Source organism: Natator depressus, chromosome 4 (assembly GCF_965152275.1).
Source record: "Natator depressus isolate rNatDep1 chromosome 4, rNatDep2.hap1, whole genome shotgun sequence".
Lineage (NCBI taxonomy): Eukaryota > Metazoa > Chordata > Testudines > Cheloniidae > Natator > Natator depressus.
In genome coordinates, this window is record NC_134237.1 from 122,439,265 (window position 1) to 122,461,211 (window position 21,947).

Consider the following 21,947-nt stretch of genomic DNA (forward strand, 5'->3'; position numbering starts at 1 on the left):
TTGTTTATTATTAACAAATGTCCTGTGATATCTGCTGCCAGTCCTCTTTTGGATGCCACTACATCTTCATTGACCTTGTGAAGAAAAAGCATTGATGTTAAGTGTAGTTATCTTCAAGAGTGGCCCATTCCTCACAAGCAGAGTCTGAATGTCTCTGTATTATAGGCAGTGCTGGTAGCAACATCTATCTGTAAAGCTACCTAATACTTTTCAGCATAAGCACCTATAACTTTGCCAAACTTTAATCATTCATTCAGAAAGTTTTCATGCCTTGGGCAAGGTTAATTCTCGCTAGAGCTGTCAATTAATCACAGTTAATGCATGTGATTATTTCAAAGCAAATTAACTAGATTAAAAAGTAGTCAGTCAATTGCAGGTTTAATCACACTGTTAATAGTAGAATACCAATTTAAATGTATTATAAATATTTTGGATGTTTTTCTATTCATCTCATAGAAGTCCACTCAGTCCTACTTCTTGTTCAGTCAATTGCTAAAACAAACAAGTTTGTTTACATTTATGGGAGATAATGCTGGTTCCTTTTAATTTACAATGTCACTTGAAAGTAAGAACAGGCATTGTAGCTGGTGATGCAAAGTATTTACATGCCAGATATGCTAAACATTTGTATGTCCCTTCATGCTTCGACTTGTAGGCGCTAAAGTATTACATTGTTTTGTTTTTGAGTTTTTTTCACAAAAGTATAACCTTTTGTGAAAAAACATGAATTCTATAAAATTCTGTTGCCCTGTAACTGAAAAATATAAGAATGGAAATAAATATGGAAAGGATGTTAAAAAGTATAATAGAAAAGTTGCAAGGGTACTAATTAAGAGTTTTATTTGCTAGATTTTTCCCATATTGAATTAAGAATCCTTGCACACCTATCCTGTGATCCAGAACTTCTGAAACTATTCCAAGAACCTGAAACCACTGATGTGTTTACTACACTGGCTTCTCAATGGTAAGAGTACATTTACACCATCTGATGTAAACTAGGCCAGTGGTTTTCAACTTGTCATCTGCAGACTCCTGGGTGTCTGCAGACTATGTCTAAGATTTTCAAAGAGATCCATACCTCCATTTGAAATGTTTTAGGGGGCCACAAAAGAAAAATGGTTGAAAACCAATGAACTAGACCAACAAAATGACAAAAGTACCTTCAACTTTTGTATTACTGTATATTCATAGTGAAATCTTGTATTTAGAAACAATACTTATTTTCTTGAAAATTTGTTACTTTTTCAAAAGATTGGGAGCGGACAAGCATACCAAAAGGATTTCAGAATTATGAAAGGGTATTGGGGTTCCTCACCCGTGTCCTCCAAAGCAATGCAGGGGTTCTATTCACCCCCTTCTCCTCCACAGCTCTCATTACCATTGGCTAATAATATGAATAATCTGTCTCAAGACTCAAATAATACTGACCTAGATGAGCCTGACGACTAGAACTGGTCAAATAACTCATTGCAAATAACATGTTATAAATGTTGACAATCTGTTATTGCATAATTATTCACAAATACATTTTAAAAGGATCGGCTCAGCTGTTGACCTAAATTAGCTTCGTGAAGGATTACAAAACATCTTTTCTCTCTGTCAAGTCTCCTGATGATAATATTCTCTCTAATTACATCACAAGTATTTTGAAAACCTTAGACATCTGCTAAAGGTGTTGGAAAACAAAGTTCTACCTGTACAGAAAACAGAGAGGACAGCACTCATGGGATTCTTGTGGCTCCAATCGGGGCTTATCTACTTGTTGATACTTCCGTCTCCTGGCAGAGCCTCAGAGAAAGAGCAGTGTTTCACTCCTTATTTAATTAAGTCCTTCTCAGCCCTGTCCTTGGGATTATTACTCTTTGTTGATCTCCAGAGAATGAAGAAAAAATGGTGTATTTCTAGTAACTGCATTATTTAAAGTGTATATTTATTAGTAAGGCTATGTTTTAGTCACAGGTATTTTTAGTAAAAGTCATGGATAGGTCATGGGCAGTAAACAAAAATTCACGGCTCGCGACCTGTTCATGACTTGTACTATATACTCCTGACTAAATCTTGGGGTAGGGGTAGCCTGGGGGTGCCACGGGTGTTTGGGGATGGGCGCTCGGGTGGGAGGTGGACAGCGCGCGGCCTGGTACCCCCACTGGTGCTGGGGAGGGGTGGCGGGGCTGGCAGGTTCCCTACGTGACTCCATGCCTCCCTGGAAGCAGTGACATACCCCTCCCTCAGCTCCTAGGCAGAGACGAGGCCAGGCAGCTCTGCACACTGCCTCCACCCCGAGCACTGGCTCCGCAGCTCCCATTGGCCAGGAACCACGGTCAATGGGAGCTGCAGGTGTGGCACCTGCAGGTGGAGGCAGCGCACAGAGTCCCCTGGCCATGGCTCCGCCTAGGAGCCAAGGGATGTTGCCACTTCCAGGGAGCACCTCCCGAGATAATACCACCCTAAGCCCTCACCCCCTCCTGTGCCCCAACCCTGAGCCTCCTCCCACATCCAAACTCCTGCTGCTGCTGTGGGGGGACGGCGGCCCGAAACTGCCCCAGCAGTGGCCGATGCACCTGGCCAGGCACACGGGCCACTGCAGAAGTTATGGAGGTCACAGAAAGTCACAGAATCCATGACCTCCATGACAAACTCGCAGCCTTACTTATTAGTTTGTATATGGTAGTACCTAGAGACACCAACTGAGATTGGGACTCCATTGTGCTAGGCACTTTACAAACATGCAATAAGAGATAGTCCATGCCCCAAAGAGTTTACAGTCTCAATAGACAAGATAGATAAATGATTGGAGAGAGAGGGCGTAGCGTACAAGCAGAGTGAACAAAGTGATGGTCTGCAAGCCTTATGTAAATTACCCTTTTTTTTTGTTTTTCTTTTTTTTTAAATTTGTTTGTATGGAATTTTGTTGGGAGCAAAGGGGGGAGAGAGGCCATCCACTGTAAAGGGTGTAAAAACCAGTCCGGCACTGATAACATCATCAGAGTCCATCAGTCCCAGCATCTGCTGATTTTCTCTGCTACTGAGTTTCTACTAAAAGAAAAGGAGGACTTGTGGCACCTTAGAGACTAACAAATTTATTTGAGCATAAGCTTTCATGAGCTACAGCTCACTTCATTGGATGCATCCAATGAAGTGAGCTGTAGCTCACGAAAGCTTATGCTCAAATAAATTTGTTAGTCTCTAAGGTGCTACAAGTCCTCCTTTTCTTTTTGCGGATACAGACTAACACAGCTGCTACTCTGAAACCTGTCATTATGCGAGTTTCTACTGTTTCCAAATTTCTGCAGAAGCACACTTCCAACCCTCATTCTCCCTTTCTCTGGAGTATTTACCAAAGAACTCTGAAGTAGTGGAAAGAAACTGAGGGCAGATGAAGTTGCGGTTTCCCACCTTACGATTCTTGAATCAATGCAGGTGGGATGGGTAGCCCGATGGTACAAGACTCACAGATGCGCAGATCCCCAGGAGTGGAGCTCTAGAAAGACAATCGACTGATAAGAGCACACTTGTTAGAAAATAATTGTTAGATTCGATTTTGAGCATCTCCTGATATAATTAAGTGTGACATATTATCATGTCATTGGAACCTCTTGAAATTAAATCCTTATTTCATTTTGGAGGTATATTGTAAGTATATGCATGAATATGAATCAAATTTTGTCTCAGTTCTAGGCAGGGCTCCAGATATGTTATTCTCGTCAGTAATCTCACAGCTCTTGGCAGCTTCCAGCCTCGTATAGTTGCTACACAGGAACTTCAACTTCAATGAAATGTTACAGTCAAATATTTTTATCAGATATGAGTGTGATGATGAGTCTACAAAACTATTACATAATGATTCTTCAAACAGTGGCTGCCTTCTCTTTTCCACTTCAAGAAAACTTTCTGTTTGGAAGCAAGTTTATAATATACATATTATTATGATAATTATTAATTACAGAAACCCCCAGTGACTTTAACCAGGATCGGGGACCTAGTGTACTAGGTTCTGTATGAGCACACAGACTTTCTGTAGTTTTCTCTCCTTGTTGCTGGTTAAGAAGTCTTCTATTAAAAACAAGAACTTTTAGAATATTTTGTCATTCCTAATTCTTATTCAGCTCTCATAGTCAGAATCCTTAATTTATGACATATGTTTAGCTGCTGTGGAAACGATTATGATATTGCAAAGAGACTTATGGTTTCAGATGGGTTATAAGCTGTATGGATCCAAACTAACATTTAGGGACATATTTTAAAATTCATGCCCTACATTCTGCCTGGAAAACATTGAGTATCTGAATGTGTGCAAATATCTAATTTCCATACACTAGGGTACAGTTTGTGTATGTGGTGGTTCTATGTAAATACATGGCAAATAAAACATAACAATCTAAAAAACAGTGAACAAAATAGCAAAGACAAAAACACTGAGTACACTGTGTTTAAACATAGCCAGTACAAACACTGGTAAAACAAAAACATCTAGTAGATAAAATATTTTTCCAATTATTAAAACCTTACAAAGGTTAGAAGACAGTGTTTGCTTATTGCATATTAAGTTCAGTAATCAAAGAAATAAGCAAATAAATAGTTTTTATATAAAACTAAAATTAATTAAAATGTAAAGATCTTGTAGAAGGAAGTTGAGTGCAGGTTAGTTGTGATTTGTAGTTACACAATCAAAGACACTGTTTTGCCCTTTGATGGCTCTTAAGCAATGATTAACTGCTAACACTACCCATATGAGAAAGCACCATGATCTACTAGAAAGAGATACCTGCACCTGGGCCAGGAACTCCTCCTATATTTCAAGTCTTGCTCTGCCACTGGCTCTGTTTGGTCCTGGAAATAACTTGATATAAATATTTTCTCTGATTTTCCCACCTCTGTAAAATAGGGATGATAATACTTAGCTCACAGCAGTGTTCTGAGAGCTAATTCATGTTTATACAGTGTTTTACCTTTTTAAAGTGCTATATAAGTTCTCAATTTTATAATTATATATGTCAACGTATCGCAATAATCTTAAAACAATAAATGAGTTATTTGAATTTTCCCTTTAAGATGATTGTGATTCAAACAGAATAATTTCAATGCTAATAAATTAAGACTTAATTATAGATCCTATGAGGTTGACTTGTCCATGAGAGGCAATAGGAGGCACATTCATCCTCCCTGCCTTCCCCACAGGCCCACTGTATCTCCCCAGCAGTGCGCCTGAAAAGCTCTTGTCAACTTCGCTTTTTCCCTGATGGCTGAAAGTGAAAGTGACAAGATCCTTCCAGGCAGGCAGCAAGGAGCCCAATTTTCAAAGGTTTATAACTTTCAAGGCCAGAAGGGACCATTGTGATCATGTCTGACCTCCTGTATAACACGGACCATAAAATTTCCCCAGTAGAACTCCTGTTTGAACTAGAGCATATATTTTTATTTTTAAAAAAAATCCAATCTAGATTTTAAAATTGCCAGCAATATTCTGGATGGAAAATGAAAATTTTTTGTCAAATTGAAATTTACCTGTATCAAATTTTGATTTTACGAAAAGGGCATTTTCTGTTGAAAAATAGTTCCAGTGGAAAATTCCCAACCAGCCCTTTTATCTCTAACAAAGACAACCACAAATACATTGCCCTAGTGCACCACTCATCATCAAATACAGTGAAGTTCAAGATTTTGGTCCTGATCTTCAAAATCCTTTATATAATTGGTCCAAGCAACCTGCAAGATCACCTCACTCTCCATAATCATGATCCCCCATGACAGTTTCATTTCTCTGGAAGAATAGAACTGTCACCACAAGACTGAGACTCATAAGAGGGAAAATGAAAACATTCTTGGCAGCTGTCCGAGCACTGTAGCGTTTACTGCCACAAGAGATCCAAATGACAACCAACTCAGAGTAAAATGTAAATCTGACTTCTCTGACCTAGCCTTCCCACAATAAATGAATAATAAGCAATTTTGTTTAAAAATTCCACTGAGAAGAAGGAAAGAGAGAGTATGAATTAAATCTGGGAGGCACTCAAATACTAAGGTAAAGTGCTGTATAATTCCTAGCTAGACAGAGGGATCAATAGTTTATGAATTCTCTGTCAAAGATAGACTGGGATTAAAGAATAAATGAAGTTAAAAGTCAATGAGTCCTTTTGGTGTCCTGTGGCAAAGTGTTTTTTGCTGGCTGCATTGTGGCTGTAGATCTCTGATATAAAATGGAGCTTTGTTATGCTTCTCAGCTGGGGAGCAGTTCACCACCACAGGATGTGCTAGTCCTGGTCTTGGCATACCTATTTATGAAAGCACTTAAGCACAGACTTAACTTTAAGCATGTGCTTAAGTACTTCCCTGAACGGGGCCATCAGTACGTGGCTGATATGTTCCCCTGAGTCAAACCACTGGAATTCACCTTTCTGCTTTAGTTATTTCCTTTTAACTTGTCCAGAACTACTGAACAAAGTTCTTTCTGCTGCTTCTTTCTCTGGTGTCTGACTAGGTCTCCCACAGTTCTTTCAAGAATTGCCCATATAGATTTGTGGAAAATGAACTACTAATAATCTTCAAAGGCAGTGTGTTTGAGCATAACTGGTTAAATAATGATTGAAGCCCTTCTCTGCTAAATCAGACATCAGGCTAGAGGCCAAGTCAATAATATTGCATAAATGTGTGAACTGAGCTTTCAGGTATCAGCCTTAAATATTTTGTTATGCAGCAGAAATGCTGCTTTCGGACCTCATGCTCTAAGACATTCATGTGCAGAAACCAGCAAGGTCATAACAGGTTTGAATCCACTGAGACAATCTCTACTCAGACTTGTCTACGTATACCACAAACACCCTAAGAGATTTATGAAAAACCTTTGTCCTGTCTAAATAGTAACTAAGAGACCATTTAATATATAGCCTGTATAACCTAGCCTCGCCTGTAAATCATAAGGTTTAGAGAAAAACTCTACTAAATAGTAGTTTTACAGATGTATTAAGGTGAAACTCCAACACTACCTTAAGTCATAAATTTAGAATGAGAATGCAGAGCCACCTTATACTTATGCAAAAAGAAAAGGAGTACTTGTGGCACCTTAGAGACCAACAAATTTATTAGAGCATAAGCTTTCGTGAGCTATAGCTCACTTCATCGGATGCATTCAGTGGAAAATACAGTGGGGAGATTTATATACACACAGAACATGAAACAATGGGTGTTACCATACACACTGTAATGAGTGATCACTTAAGGTGAGCTATTACCAGCAGGAGAGCAGAGGGGAGGCGGGGGGGGGGGGGGCCTTTCCAGCAGTTGACAAGAACGTCTGAGGAACAGTGGGGTGTGTGTTGAAGGGAATAAACACGGGGAAATAGTTTTACTTTGTGTAATGACCCTCCCACTCCCAGTCTCTATTCAAGCCTAAGTTAATTGTATCCAGTTTGCAAATTAATTCCAATTCAGCAGTCTCTCGTTGGAGTCTGTTTTTGAAGTTTTTTTGTTGAAGAATTGCCACTTTTAGGTCTGTAATCGAGTGACCAAAGAGATTGAAGTGTTCTCCAACTGGTTTATGAATGTTATAATTCTTGACGTCTGATTTGTGTCCATTTATTCTTTTATGTAGAGACTGTCCAGTTTGACCAATGTACATGGCAGAGGGGCATTGCTGGCACATTGGTAGATATGCAGGTGAATGAGCCTCTGATGGTGTGGCTGATGTGATTAGGTCCTATGATGTCCCCTGAATAGATACGTGGACACATTTGGCAATGGGCTTTGTTGCAAGGATAGGTTCCTGGGTTAGTGGTTCTGTTGTGTGGTTGCTGGTGAGTATTTGCTTCAGGTTGGGGGCTGTCTGTAAGCAAGGACTGGCCTGTCTCCCAAGATCTGTGAGAGTGATGGGTCATCCTTAAGGATAGGTTGTAGATCCTTGATGATGCGTTGGAGAGGTTTTAGTTGGGGGCTGAAGGTAACGGCTAGTGGTGTTCTGTTATTTTCTTTGTTGGGCCTGTCCTGTAGTAGGTGACTTCTGGGTACTCTTCTGGCTCTGTCAATCTGTTTCTTCACTTCAGCAGGTGGGTATTGTAGTTGTAAGAACACTTGACAGAGATCTTGTAGGTGTTTGTCTCTGTCTGAGGGGTTGAAGCAAATGCAGTTGTATCGTAGAGCTTGGCTGTAGACAATGGATTGTGTGGTGTGGTCTGGCTGAAACCTGGATGCATGTAGGTAGGCATAGCGGTCAGTAGGTTTCCGGTATAGGGTGGTGTTTATGTGACCATCGCTTATTAGCACCGTAGTGTCCAGGAAGTGGGTCTCTTGTGTGGACTGGTCCAGGCTGAGGTTGATGGTGGGATGGAAATTGTTGAAATCATGGTGGAATTCCTCAAGGGCTTCTTTTCCATAGGTCCAGATGATGAAGATGTCATCAATGTAGCGCAAGTAGAGTAGGGGCATTAGGGGACGAGAGCTGAGGAAGCGTTGTTCTAAGTCAGCCATAAAAATGTTGGCATACTGTGGGGCCATGCGGGTACCCATAGCAGTGCCGCTGATTTGAAGGTATACATTGTCCCCAAATGTGAAATAGTTATGGGTGAGGACAAAGTCACAAAGTTCAGCCACCAGGTTTGCCGTGACATTATCGGGGATAGTGTTCCTGACGGCTTATAGTCCATCTTTGTGTGGAATGTTGGTGTAGAGGGCTTCAACATCCATAGTAGCCAGGATGGTGTTTTCAGGAAGATCACCGATGGACTGTAGTTTCCTCAGGAAGTCAGTGGTGTCTCGAAGATAGCTGGGAGTGCTGGTAGCGTAGGGCCTGAGGAGGGAGTCTACGTAGCCAGACAATCCTGCTGTCAGGGTGCTAGTGCCTGAGATGATGGGGCGTCCAGGATTTCCAGGTTTATGGATCTTGGGTAGCAGATAGAATACCCCTGGTCGGGGTTCCAGGAGTGTGTCTGTGCAGATTTGGTCTTGTGCTTTTTCAAGGAGTTTCTTGAGCAAATGGTGTAGTTTCTTTTGGTAACCCTCAGTGGGATCAGAGGGTAATGGCTTGTAGAAAGTGGTGTTGGAGAGCTGCCTAGCAGCCTCTTGTTCATATTCCGACCTATTCATGATGACGACAGCACCTCTTTTGTCAGCCTTTTTGATTATGATGTCAGAGTTGTTTCTGAGGCTGTGGATGGCATTGTGTTTTGCACAGCTGAGGTTATGGGGCAAGTCATGCTGCTTTTCCACAATTTCAGCCCATGCACATCGGCGGACGCACTCTATGTAGAAGTCCAGTCTGTTGTTTTGACCTTCAGGAGGAGCCCACCCAGAATCCTTCTTTTTGTAGTCTTGGTAGGAACATCTCTGTGGGTTAGTATATTGTTCAGAGGTGTGTTGGAAATATTCCTTGAGTCGGAGACGTCGAAAATAGGATTCTTGGTCACCACAGAACTGTATCATGTTCGTGGGGGTGGAGGGGCAGAAGGAGAGGCCCCGAGATAGGACAGATTCTTTTGCTGGGCTAAGAGTATAGTTGGATAGATTAACAATATTGCTGGGTGGGTTAAGGGAACCACTGTTGTGGCCTCTTGTGGCATGTAGTAGTTTAGATAGTTTAGTGTCCTTTTTCTTTTGTAGAGAAGCAAAGTGTGTGTTGTAAATGGCTTGTCTAGTTTTAGTAAAGTCCAGCCACGAGGAAGTTTGTGTGGAAGGTTGGTTTTTTATGAGAGTATCCAGTTTTGAGAGCTCATTCTTAATCTTTCCCTGTTTCCTTTAGAGGATGTTGATCAGGTGGTTCCACAGTTTCTCTGAGAGCATGTGGCACAAGCTGTCAGCATAGTCTGTGTGGTATGTAGATTGTAATGGATTTTTTACCTTCAGTCCTTTTGGTATGATGTCCATCTGTTTGTATTTGGAAAGGAATATGATGCCTGTCTGTATCTGTACCAGTTTTTTCATGAAGTTGATAGATTTCCACTCCATACGGCTAAATTCAGTGCCTCGCATAATGACAGGTTTCAGAGTAGCAGCCGTGTTAGTCTGTGTTCGCAAAAAGAAAGGGTACTTGTGGCATCTTAGAGACTAACCAATTTATTTGAGCATAAGCTTTCGTGAGCTACAGCTCACTTCATCGGATGCATTCAGTGGAAAATTACACAAAGGGTCATTACAGAAAGTAAAACTATTTCCCCATGTTTATCCCCCCCCTCCCCCACTCCCCATTGTTCCTCGGACGTTCTTGTCAACTGCCGGAAATGGCCCATCTTGATTATCACTACAAAAGGTTCCCTCCGCCCCTGCTCTCCTGCTGGTAATAGCTCACCTTACCTGATCACTCTCATTACAGTGTGTATGGTAACACCCATTGTTTCATGTTCTCTATGTATATAAATCTCCCCACTGTATTTTCCACCGAATGCATCCGATGAAGTGAGCTGTAGCTCACGAAAGCTTATGCTCAAATAAATTTGTTAGTCTCTAAGGTGCCACAAGTATTCCTTTTCTTTTTGCGCACACAGACTAACATGGCTGTTACTCTGAAACCTTATACTTATGGAACACTGTGTAGAAAAGCTTAGATATCAGAACTTGGATTATAGTTACTATCCTTGCTGATTGAGCCACTAGGAATGCTATCTTAATGTGTGAAACCAGAAAAATTCCTTTAATCACAATACCATGCTTCCTTCCTGGATAAAATGGTGACATAAGCCTAGGAATCTCAGTAAATATTACTTTTTCAGGGCCTTCTCCAAATTATACAAGCTATTTGAGGATAACAGCAATTACTGAAGCTCCTTAAACAAACATATATAGTGTAATATAACTGCAAAAATAAATCTTCTATTACCCTGAAATGCATATTTCCATTTCAGACCCTGGTGTCAGAAAGATAATTATCTCTGTAGGTAATCATTTTCAGGAAGTGACTAAAGATCTAATCATGTCCCCATATATATGCTGTTCCATATGAAGTTCGTTGGTCTACTCTAAAGAAATCCCTACGAAACTGTAGCCTCGGAAGCACCTCCTGGCAACTAAAGAAGATAGATTGTTGGAAAAGTGTGGTGTTTACTAGTCAAGTTCAAGTACTTTTCAGCTCTTCCAAGTTCACTTTCATTTCAGAGTTTTATCATCTGAATCTGGGAGCAAAGAGAACATTTTCGGAGTGCTTGTGTGTGCAGTAAATTCTTTCTTATCTTCTACAGATTAAAGATAGGATGAGAATACAAAGTTTAACCATTTCTATTATAAACCACTTAGTACCATGAAGACAGAAGGACATATTAATGAAATTCCAGACCTATATGTGGTATGCATTGAAAGAGAATTACCTGAATGATGTAGCTAACTGCCAGTATTCTAATATTAAAATAGATTATCCCCAGTAAATAGTATATAATTTAACCTACACACATTATGATGATAACAATCTCTCTCCATATGTACAATGATGCATTTGTCCTTCACTGCTATTTATCTTTGATGCTACAAAAACAATGTTATAAAATATTAAGACTGAAAGTTTAATGACTTAACCAGATTCTGGATAGGACTGATTAGTCTGTGGTAGAAAAGGCTTAGGTCAGGATTCAGTCTTGAATTTCTTTTAGTGTGATTGATGTGACTGGCTTCTCCTTTCTCAAAAACTAACAATAACAAGAAAATTGGTGTATGATTCTGAATGGTGAAATTGAAGTTGTTTATAAAAATGAAAGAAGATATAATTTTGTGGTAACATAAAGTGCTCAAGACTTAGGGTAGTCGAGGACTGAGAGAACTCTGAAGGGATTGACAGTGACCCAACTTTTACTGTTCCACTTTATGGTTTGCATTTTATAAAAGCCAAACCCACATGAAACCCCTTCAATGTACCCCTTTCCTCCCAATCTGTTTCTTCCTATTCAGGCCCTGAGCCGCCTCTCTTTGCCATTCCTTGCTCCATTGATGGGTAAGTTATAGATTTCCTGCTTTCTGGGTAATGATGCTTCCTGCACCCTGTCTCTTCAGGTAGGGCCACTGCTCACTTAAATCCACTGGGTCTTCAGAGAGGTCAGGAAAAGGTCTGTCCCCTTCAAAGGCATCCAGAAAGAAGGGGACGCACCCTTTCCCTTTATACCACTGCTAGAAGAAGTAGCAGAGGAAACAAGTGCCCCATAATTAGGATAGTGCATGTAAGCAATGGAATCCAAGTGGATCTATAAAACTCCTCTTAAAAGTTAGTTATTTTGAAGAGTGTTTCTTTACATCTTGTCACAGGATGAGCTTGGTTGGCTCCTTAAGAGGACGAAGTTCACCTCACTTCTGTGGATATCGCCTCTGCCAAAACCAGAGGAATCTGAGAACTTGGAAGTCATGGGAACTGTAGGCTGCCGACAGAGCATGTTGGGTATAAAAGGCTTGCTTTTCTCTGTCTGAGGGAGGTCAGGGCAATGGTCAGACATGCAGTGAATCTCTCTGGCAAGGAGGAGACAAGAGACAAGTGTGCTGATGTTGCTGAAAGGAAAGGGCTTAAGGAAGAAGCCTGCAAAAGTAGCCTGGAGAGGAGCTGAAGAAAGATCTATTGAGGAACCTTTCATGAAGGGGAGAAAACTGTTGAAAAAGGGACGAGATGTTCACCCAGACCCTGTTGAGTGGACTGTAATGCAGAGATGTAATGTCTTTTCCTTTTGGACTGCTATATTGTACTCTGGGAGAGGGAGGATTTTCGTTCAGCTGAAGGGTTAAACCACCCAACTAATAAGATAAATTGAGGCACTGGCCATATCTGATAATGGGAAGATTGCCATTTAGTCTAGCAGGAGCTACAATGAGACACCGTGACTGTGTACCTTCTCCCTGCTGGTTCAGGCTACTTCCTGATCCCCCAGAAAAGCAGTGGATTGTGGTGGACAGTAGTTCTACCTAATGCAGCCCTAAAAATATAATATAGAAGAGGAATTGCCTTGCACTTCCTGAAGACCTCTGGAAAGTCAGCAGCAGCAAGCAGAAGGGACACAGAAATGAGGGAGAAGCTGTGAGGGGGTAGAGGGATATGAAAGGGTAGGGTGCCAGGGCTCTTCAAGTCTGGAGCTAGGCTCATTGTATCTATATTTAGGTAGATTTTGGCCTACCCTTATTTCAGGTGAATTAAGGGTTTTTCAGGACCTTTTGCACAATCCTAGTTGTTGCCCTGATTCCTCTATATAAATTTACAGTAGCATATATTAATGCCAGTCCTTAGGCTGATTTCCACCTACTGTTACTTTTAAGTATAAACATCAGTCACAAGGGGAAAGAAATTAAGACTAGTCCTAATTCTAATACTTAAAAATTGGAAGCTAAATTTTAATAACAGTAGATAATAAAACAGGAATGGAATATATACATTTTACAAAGGAAAAATTGCTTTTACATACAGGAAAATGTTAGATAATAGCTACAAAGCCAACAACGATTACTTGTGCTTACCTACATATTTTTATAAATATATTACCAACAGACTCTCACAGTGTCTCACATTACTCAGGAGATGTCTGGGCTTCTGTTCAGGTAGTCTAGGGAATCAAGCAATCAGACTTTTCTTCACTGTCTTATGGATGAGACATATCAGCCTAGGGCTCCATCTTTGTCGACAGGCTTTTCAGGCAGTCACAGACTATTCCATGTGCTGCTTATACATAAGTTAGAGCACACTGTTTCCTGAATGTGGTTGCCCAACTTCTCACTGTTCTCAGTATTGAGCTCCAAACTACATTTATTCTGAATAGGTTTTAACAATTTGCTCATTACCATTGTGTCTGAGCACCGGCTTCCAGTAATGCATTAGGGCAATGTGACTACACTTCTGTCACATGTTGCTTGCTCTCTCATCCTCTTCCCATAGAGAGAGGAGTGGAGTGTCTTATTTTAGTAGATTTGTTTTTTGTTTTTTTGATAAATATACCTGTTGTTGTGGGTTCATATTAGATAAGTGAAGGTCACAGAATTGCTCTTTGCACTGGGAGCAGAAAGTGGTGAGGTTTGTGATAGTCCTTAGTTCTAGTTCATTCCACAGTCTCAGACCTCCCCCAGAGAAGGTTCAGTTCCCACACAGATGAGCTTTACCTTACCATTGAGAGTTCCATTACACCAGCAAAGTGAAGTTGTCAACCACAGTATTTATCGCAGAGTTTTAAATGGTCTTTAGGTATCCTGGGCCCCGGCCATGGGGAGCTTTGAAGATAAGGACTCAGACCTCATTTGAAATTCTATGGGAAGCCAGTGTAGAGAGAGGAGGACATGGGTGGTATGCTCACTGTAGCCTCTGTGACTGAGGAGACCTGCTACAGTATTAGTTAGAGTTTCCTAAGTGCTAAGATTTGATGTCCAGTTACATTATGCTGTTGTAGTCCAGTTGTGAGGTGACGAAGGCATGAATAACTCAGGCCAGAATGGGACAGAGTCTCCTAGCCAACTGGAGAGGGTAGAAAACTTTACTCCTGGCCATTGCAATGTGAGAGCTCAGTGAGGAATCTAAGACTACTCCTAGACTATGGACTGAATTGATCAATTGTGGATGTAAACATTGTGAAAAGAGACTGCACTCAAACTACTTTCCTCTGCCCACCAATATCAGTATCACCTCTCTTTTGCTCTAGTTCAGCTTCAGCCAGATGTTCTTTATCCATGAAATGATCTCATCCAAGCACTGGGCCATCTTGGTGGTGGTCATGATGTCATATGTGCTGGGGGATAGTTAGAGGCAGAACTGTGTGTCATCTGCATATTGCTGCCACTTAACTCCTTGTCATCTGACCAGTTCACGTAGTGGATGAATGTAGATGTTGAAAAGGACCAGAGAGAAACTTGATCCTTGTGGAACCCCGTAAGTTAGGGGTGGAGAGATGTAGTTTCCCATCACTGCTTATTGGATGCATCACTCCAGGAAGGACTCAAAATGTTTTAGTGCATTACCTGGGATTCCTGCCATCTCCATCAGGCAAAAGAGCAGTATCTCATGGTCAACAATATTGAATGCTGCAGAGAGGACCAGGAGGATGAGAATGGATTCTGCCCTCTATCTATTAACAGGAGATCATCAGTTCCATTAAAGTAGTTTCAATTCTGTGTCCTGGCCTAAATCCAGATTGTGCTGGGTCTGGGATGCTGGCTTCAATTAAATGAGCTTGTGGTTTAATTTTTGGTAGCTTCTCCATGAGTTTGTTCAGGAAAGACAAGTTTGACACTGGTTCAAACACTAGTACTGAAGTATCCAGGGTGGGTTTCTTCAGTGTTGGTCAAGGAGGAAGGGACGATTCCTTCTCTGAATGAGGCATTGGTTATTTCAGTTAGGAGTGGCACCAGCTGTTCATGACTCTCTTTCGCTTGCTAGGGTGAGTTCCTTTATTTCCAAAAGATGGAAAGAACCCATATCTCTGTTTTCTTGGAGCTGCAGTGAAGTTGTCTTTCAAGCCACTGGACATAAATAGGGCTTGAAATCTAAACCTCACACTAGTAAAACAATATGCCAATACATATCTCTTCCCTGCGCCTCTGTACATTGCAATATTGCAGTGGTTTCTAGGATCCTTCCTTTGAAGAAATAGGAGAGAAGTTGGCTTATGTATCATATATGTAACCCATAGAGCTTGTGTGATTGGCACAACTTGTACAAATTGGCTGGCCAGGCCTGATGTTATTGGTTTGAAATTGGAGTTTTCCTTCTCCTGGGTGTGCTGCCTGCCACTGCAGACAAGCTGCACCTACCTGATAGAGGCATAGAGAGGTGATGTGACCTGCCCAAGATCACCCAGCAGGTCAGTGGCAGAGCAAGGAATGGAACCTAGGTCTCCTGAGGCCCAGTCCAGCACCCTGTCCATTGTATCATGCTGCCTCCCACTCGAACACCCACTAACAGTGTGGCTCTGAATTCGCCTTCCAGTGGTTAGCCCATGTATAGAATTTGATGAGTCTGCTGTAGCCTTTGAGCTATGAACCCTGGGGGTTTTTTAGCTCAGGCAGTAGAGGTTCATTTTAAATTCAAAGGTCTTTGGTTTGATCCTAGCTGCTGCAAGGTCCATCGAGGGGCATCACATTACATATACTCTAACCTTTTCTTTTACGAACACTGGAAAAACTGGTTATGTGGTAGTAATTTAATCATTTTTAAATTAGTTGAATACCCTCTAGTCATTTTCTTCTGTTGAGACGGATTTGAAGAAATAATTCCTACTGTATTTTTTTAACCTAAGAATGATTTCTACTTGCCCATTGTCTCTATTGTTTTATAAGCTAAGTTTAATTTCTGTTCTAGTTTTTATTTCCAAAATATCTTTAATTCTATATCTTGTGTTATTTCTATTTTGTTTATATCAGACTCTTCCATTCAGCACTGCTGTTAATGAAATGAGAAATGGGGTACAGGTGAGGTGCTGCTCAAATATACTACTGAGGGGTACAGCTCATGGCTCTTAGAAGAGGTGGTTTGAAAACTGCTCTATCTGTTAGTAGGATTTTGTGCACGGTCCAGATTCCTCTCCCATTTTGTTACCAGCAGCACTGATTGGGCAAGCCCTTCCGTGTTTAGACAGAGATTAAAGACAAATTACTCTTGTTATTTGTGCAGAGGACGAGAATGGTGGCTGGAATAAGCAATTGAAAAATACAATTTAATTGTGATGCAATTTATTATTTATTCACTTATGATCCCTTCCTTCCTCAGGGGCAAGGATGAGTGGGGAGACATAATGAGTCTAGGACAGATGGAGTGAGAGGTTAGGAAATAAGGTGGCCATGTTTCACATGGGTGTATGGATGGGGAGTTCTGAGGACAGTACAGTCAGGGATAAGAAATTTTTAGTAGCCAATAGAAGAGAAGCAGACTCACTCAGCAGACATGTTGTGATTGACCACGAGTGGGAACTTCATGATTCGATAGTACATGACATCTTTGCTCAATGAGGGACCCTGACCAGAGACCTATTCACTTCACAGGTGAACAGCAAACGCGTGACATATTGCTCCAGGGGAGCCCTTGGCTACAGCTCCCAGGGTGATGCCCTCTTACTCCCCTGGTTGGACCAACTCAGCTACGCCTTTCCTCCACTACCACTCTTTCTTTGAGTACTACACAAGATTCAACAAGACAGAGCCATGATAATTCTGATCACCCCACAGTGGCCCAGACAGTTCTGGTTCCCCAGTCTTCTCTATTGATCACAGTAGCAGAGAGACTCAAGGGACAGGCCATCTCCACCCAGAGAATCTCTAAATGGATTTTGGGGTGTATTAAATTCTGCAACCAACTATCCAGTCTATGTCCCCTTACAGGAGTACAAGCTGACGCCATGAGGGCTCAGGCTTCGACCTTGGCCTCCCTTCAGAATGTGCCACTCATTGACATATGTAGAGAGGCATGTGTAGTTCTTTACATACCTTCACTGTGCACTACGCATTAGTACAGGACTCAGCCATGGATGCCTCCTTCAGCACAGCAGTCCTCCACACTACTATACCATCCTCATCCTTACACCCTCATTTAATTTAGGTACTGCTTGTTAATCACCCTCAGTGGAATACAAGAGGGACTACCACTCAAAAAAAGAAGAGGATGTTACTTACCTGTAATTGGAGGTTCTTTGAGGTGTGTAGTCCCTATCTGTATTCCACTTCCTACCCTCCTTCCCCTCTGCTACTGATCTGCTGGATTTAAAGTGGAGAAGGAACTGAAGACACGGTTGGTCTGCCCCATCCTTTATCATCTTGGACAGAAGCATGAGGAGAACCAGGGCGCATGCGTGGACCAATGGACACTACTTTCAAATTCTCCTAATCTGGAGACACAGAGAGCATGCATAACTCCTCAGTGGAATACAACTACACTTCAAAAGACTTCCAGTTACAGGCAAGCAACCTCCTCTTTCAACTATATTTATACTGAACTGGAGTGGCCTCAGCCAAAAAGAGTGCAGAAATGCTGTGCAGTTACTGACTAGGTAGAGCATGTGCAACCCTTTGCACTCTGGTTTATTACGGCATTTAAATAATCCACGTTCTCAAGTTTTTGTACCCAGCTGACCAAAGAAAAACATAACCTAATTATGTTTCCAAAATATTTAAGGGCAGATACTGCCACCCTTACTCATGTGGAGTAGTTCCTTACTCCAAAATTAGCTTAATTGATATCAATAGGTCTTCTTGTGAACTGTAGTACTACTCATTGTGAGCAATAGTACTAGGTTCTCTGGCTCTTAATAATTAGATATTTTGATTATATAATTGTGGGCTAGATTTTGGCAGAGCCCTACAGTTGTAACAGTGCAGAACTGTGTGGCTCCAAAAGAAGGCCTGGAAGCATTCTTCTGGAAAGATTTCATAGGATTGTATTTGAGAGAGAAGATTTGATTCTGAATGTTCCATAACAGAAACTTTAATTCTTGTGGGGGATAGCTATAGCTTATTGTAATAATGAAAAATGTTAACAGAGTTACTACAGCTATTAATGAAGACATGGGTATGTTTTCAGAAGTGAAGCTCTGGAAGAAAAGAATGGAAGATATCATACTCTGCGAGTTAATGTTGTGCCTGATCCAAGCAGGCCTGATCTTAAGTAATCAAATTTCTCCGAAAAACAGTTATTCAGTCTGTTATCCTCATTATTGTTCCTTAAATTCTGTGAAGTAAAATTCTTCCTGGAGCTCCCCAGCTCACAGGGAGTGCAATACCCTTAAGAGGTACAACATACTTTCCCTCACACACAGCTGGAGGGGACAAGATGGAGCCCTGATGCCACCTATACTTTGCTCCTCTGCACCTATTGCAGCACAATGCACCAATGGGAGAATAATAGAGAGCAGCAGCTGTGTATTCCTCTGGACTGCAGTTCTATTTTCCGTTCTCCCTACTCCTGTTATATACTCACTTATCGGGTAGGCAGAATCTGGTCCTATTTGAAGGTGCTGCTCCTTAAATCTGTTGTATCAATGTCCTCAGCTAATAATTCTGGTTTATGAGTTTATTTAAACCAGTATATGATTTGTAATCATGCACATAAATTTGAAGCATCTCAGGCTGGTTATCTAAATAACTGTAATGATAACAGATTGAATCATTGTTCTGGGTAAGTGTGATTATTTAAGACGTTGCATACTTGGATCAGGCACAAAGCACTAACCCTCAGAGTATCAGATCCTGCATTCCTTTCTTATGTAGCATCACTTCTGAAAACATACCTGTTTCTTAATTAGTAGTTACAGTAACTGTTGGAATTTTTATATTAGTGTAATAAGCTACATGTACTCTTCACAGGAATGTAAGTTTCTGCTATGGAAGATTTTGAAATCTCTCAGCTACAAGCCTAAAGGGATTAGTGGGACTATTGTAAATATTATATTTAATGGTTTTTGAAATAGTTATTTCACCTTTGAAATGCCTACTTTTCATATGAGGCAACTTTGGCACCAAAATGTGCTATGCTCTTTCTTTCTTTCTTTCTTTCTTTCTTTCTTTCTTTCTTTCTTTCTTTCTTTCGAAAAGGTCAGATTTTAATCTATAATATACTGTAGTCATTACCACTGAACTTGGAAAATCCAATATTACAATTGCAGATCTAACAGATTTTTCCACATACGTATTATCACAAATACAGTGTGAGAATAGAACATGGATATAGGTACTGTACAAAGACTGGATTCTCACATCATTCTGAAGTGTTCAAAAGTTGTGATCTTAGAATTCTGGAATCATAGAATCATAGAATATCAGGGTTGGAAGGGACCCCAGAAGGTCATCTAGTCCAACCCCATGCTCGAAGCAGGACCAATTCCCAGTTAAATCATCCCAGCCAGGGCTTTGTCAAGCCTGACCTTAAAAACCTCTAAGGAAGGAGATTCTACCACCTCCCTAGGTAACGCATTCCAGTGTTTCACCACCCTCTTAGTGAAAAAGTTTTTCCTAATATCCAATCTAAACCTCCCCCATTGCAACTTGAGACCATTACTCCTCGTTCTGTCATCTGCTACCATTGAGAACAGTCTAGAGCCATCCTCTTTGGAACCCCCTTTCAGGTAGTTGAAAGCAGCTATCAAATCCCCCCTCATTCTTCTCTTCTGCAGACTAAACAATCCCAGCTCCCTCAGCCTCTCTTCATAAGTCATGTGCTCTAGACCCCTAATCATTTTTGTTGCCCTTCGCTGGACTCTCTCCAATTTATCCACATCCTTCTTGTAGTGTGAGGCCCAAAACTGGACACAGTACTCCAGATGAGGCCTCACCAGTGTCGAATAGAGGGGAACGATCACGTCCCTCGATCTGCTCGCTATGCCCCTACTTATACATCCCAAAATGCCATTGGCCTTCTTGGCAACAAGGGCACACTGTTGACTCATATCCAGCTTCTCGTCCACTGTCACCCCTAGGTCCTTTTCCGCAGAACTGCTGCCTAGCCATTCGGTCCCTAGTCTGTAGCGGTGCATTGGATTCTTCCATCCTAAGTGCAGGACCCTGCACTTATCCTTATTGAACCTCATCAGATTTCTTTTGGCCCAATCCTCCAATTTGTCTAGGTCCTTCTGTATCCTATCCCTCCCCTCCAGCGTATCTACCACTCCTCCCAGTTTAGTATCATCTGCAAATTTGCTGAGAGTGCAATCCACACCATCCTCCATGTTACTGAAATCTTGTAATAGACTTACAGTGGCTGTGATTAATTGTATTTTTAAGAAACATATTTGAGGCTGTTTTCAAGACACTACTCATGGTGTTTAAGGTACTTAATTAAATTGTTAATGTGTTGTATACAGTGTACACAATAAAAACTATAAATTATAGGGCAGTGAGGTAAAGCATAATGATCTTTTGATGGAAGAGATCTGGAATTTGCACATTAATGAGCTATAAACCCAAAATTCACAATGACTTGATTTGCATACTTATAATATATCTAACATACCCCTTTATTATTATTTATTGTCTTGCTTCAGGGAGTGAAAGAATATTTTTCTAGTAGCAAAATGGCCTTTCATCAATACATGTATGACATATTTGCAAAAGAGAGAAATGAGCAGTCTCCTGGCTTTGAGGGTGAACTGGCAAAGTTCTCATATGTCCTAATGAGTGATTGATTATGATGAAGTTTAGCAGACATAACAACACCTGCCCTATACTGTCTTAAGTACTCCAAAAAGATGAGAGTTTCTTCTTAGTAGTTTTTGTGAAGTAGAGGCATTAAAACACTCAAGCATGGATGGCCTCACTCTATTCAGTCAGCTGTAGCAGTTAGGAATGAGTTCTCTTCAGCTCCTGATAAATTGCACAATTAGTTAGGGACATTGTGGTTAGAGATGAGCCTGAACCAAAACTGTGAGTTCAGATTAGAGGTCATTGCTCACACATCTCTCTATAGTGGACAGAATCTGAACACCCTTAAATTTGGGAAGGTTCAAATCTAGATTTTGAACCCTCAACTCCAGGAGTGTTCAAATTCTGGATTTTTAGTTCAGATTCTTATAGAAACATAAGGTTTAGATCTTGGGTTCTGGTTCAACCACATCTTTAATTACAGCATGAGTTTTTCAATTAGTTTTCCTCCAATATTTTCATTGGATATTGCATCCCAAAAGTAACTGGTAAATACTAAAATATATTCTTTCTTTGACCTTCTCAGAATCAGAGTTTTAAAGATATATTTAAGCCCTAATGATTTCAAAACATCCAAGACTGTTGAGCTGGAATATTTTAACAGCTTTGCTTTTGCAGCAAAGCAATTTCTATCTATTTTAAAAACTCTCTTGCAAGAAGCAGTAGTTGATATTAATGAAATGTAACAGTTGTCTTGCTTTGCATTCTGACAGACTGTCTGGATGGCAGCTTACAGCAATTTCACCATGTTCCTCACAATTCCCTTGAAGATATGCAGCTGTGACATTTGTTTAGACTAGCAGATAAGGCACAGGGGGAAAGTCTTTGAGAAGAATACTTGCTTCTGTTTTTAGATGAGTTAAACAATAGCATGAGTGAAACCATTTTTTTTAACCAGA

General features: G+C 40.8%; 1 protein-coding gene across 1 annotated transcript in view; it reads left to right on the top strand.

Moving 5' to 3' along the window:
• The window catches only part of POLN (DNA polymerase nu), a 204,122-nt gene that overhangs the window by 151,406 nt on the left and 30,769 nt on the right, over positions 1–21,947 (top strand). The window contains exon 19 of the mRNA XM_074952070.1: positions 850–964. Within this exon, the coding sequence (XP_074808171.1) occupies positions 850–964 (115 nt within the window). The remainder of the gene's footprint in view (positions 1–849; positions 965–21,947) is intronic.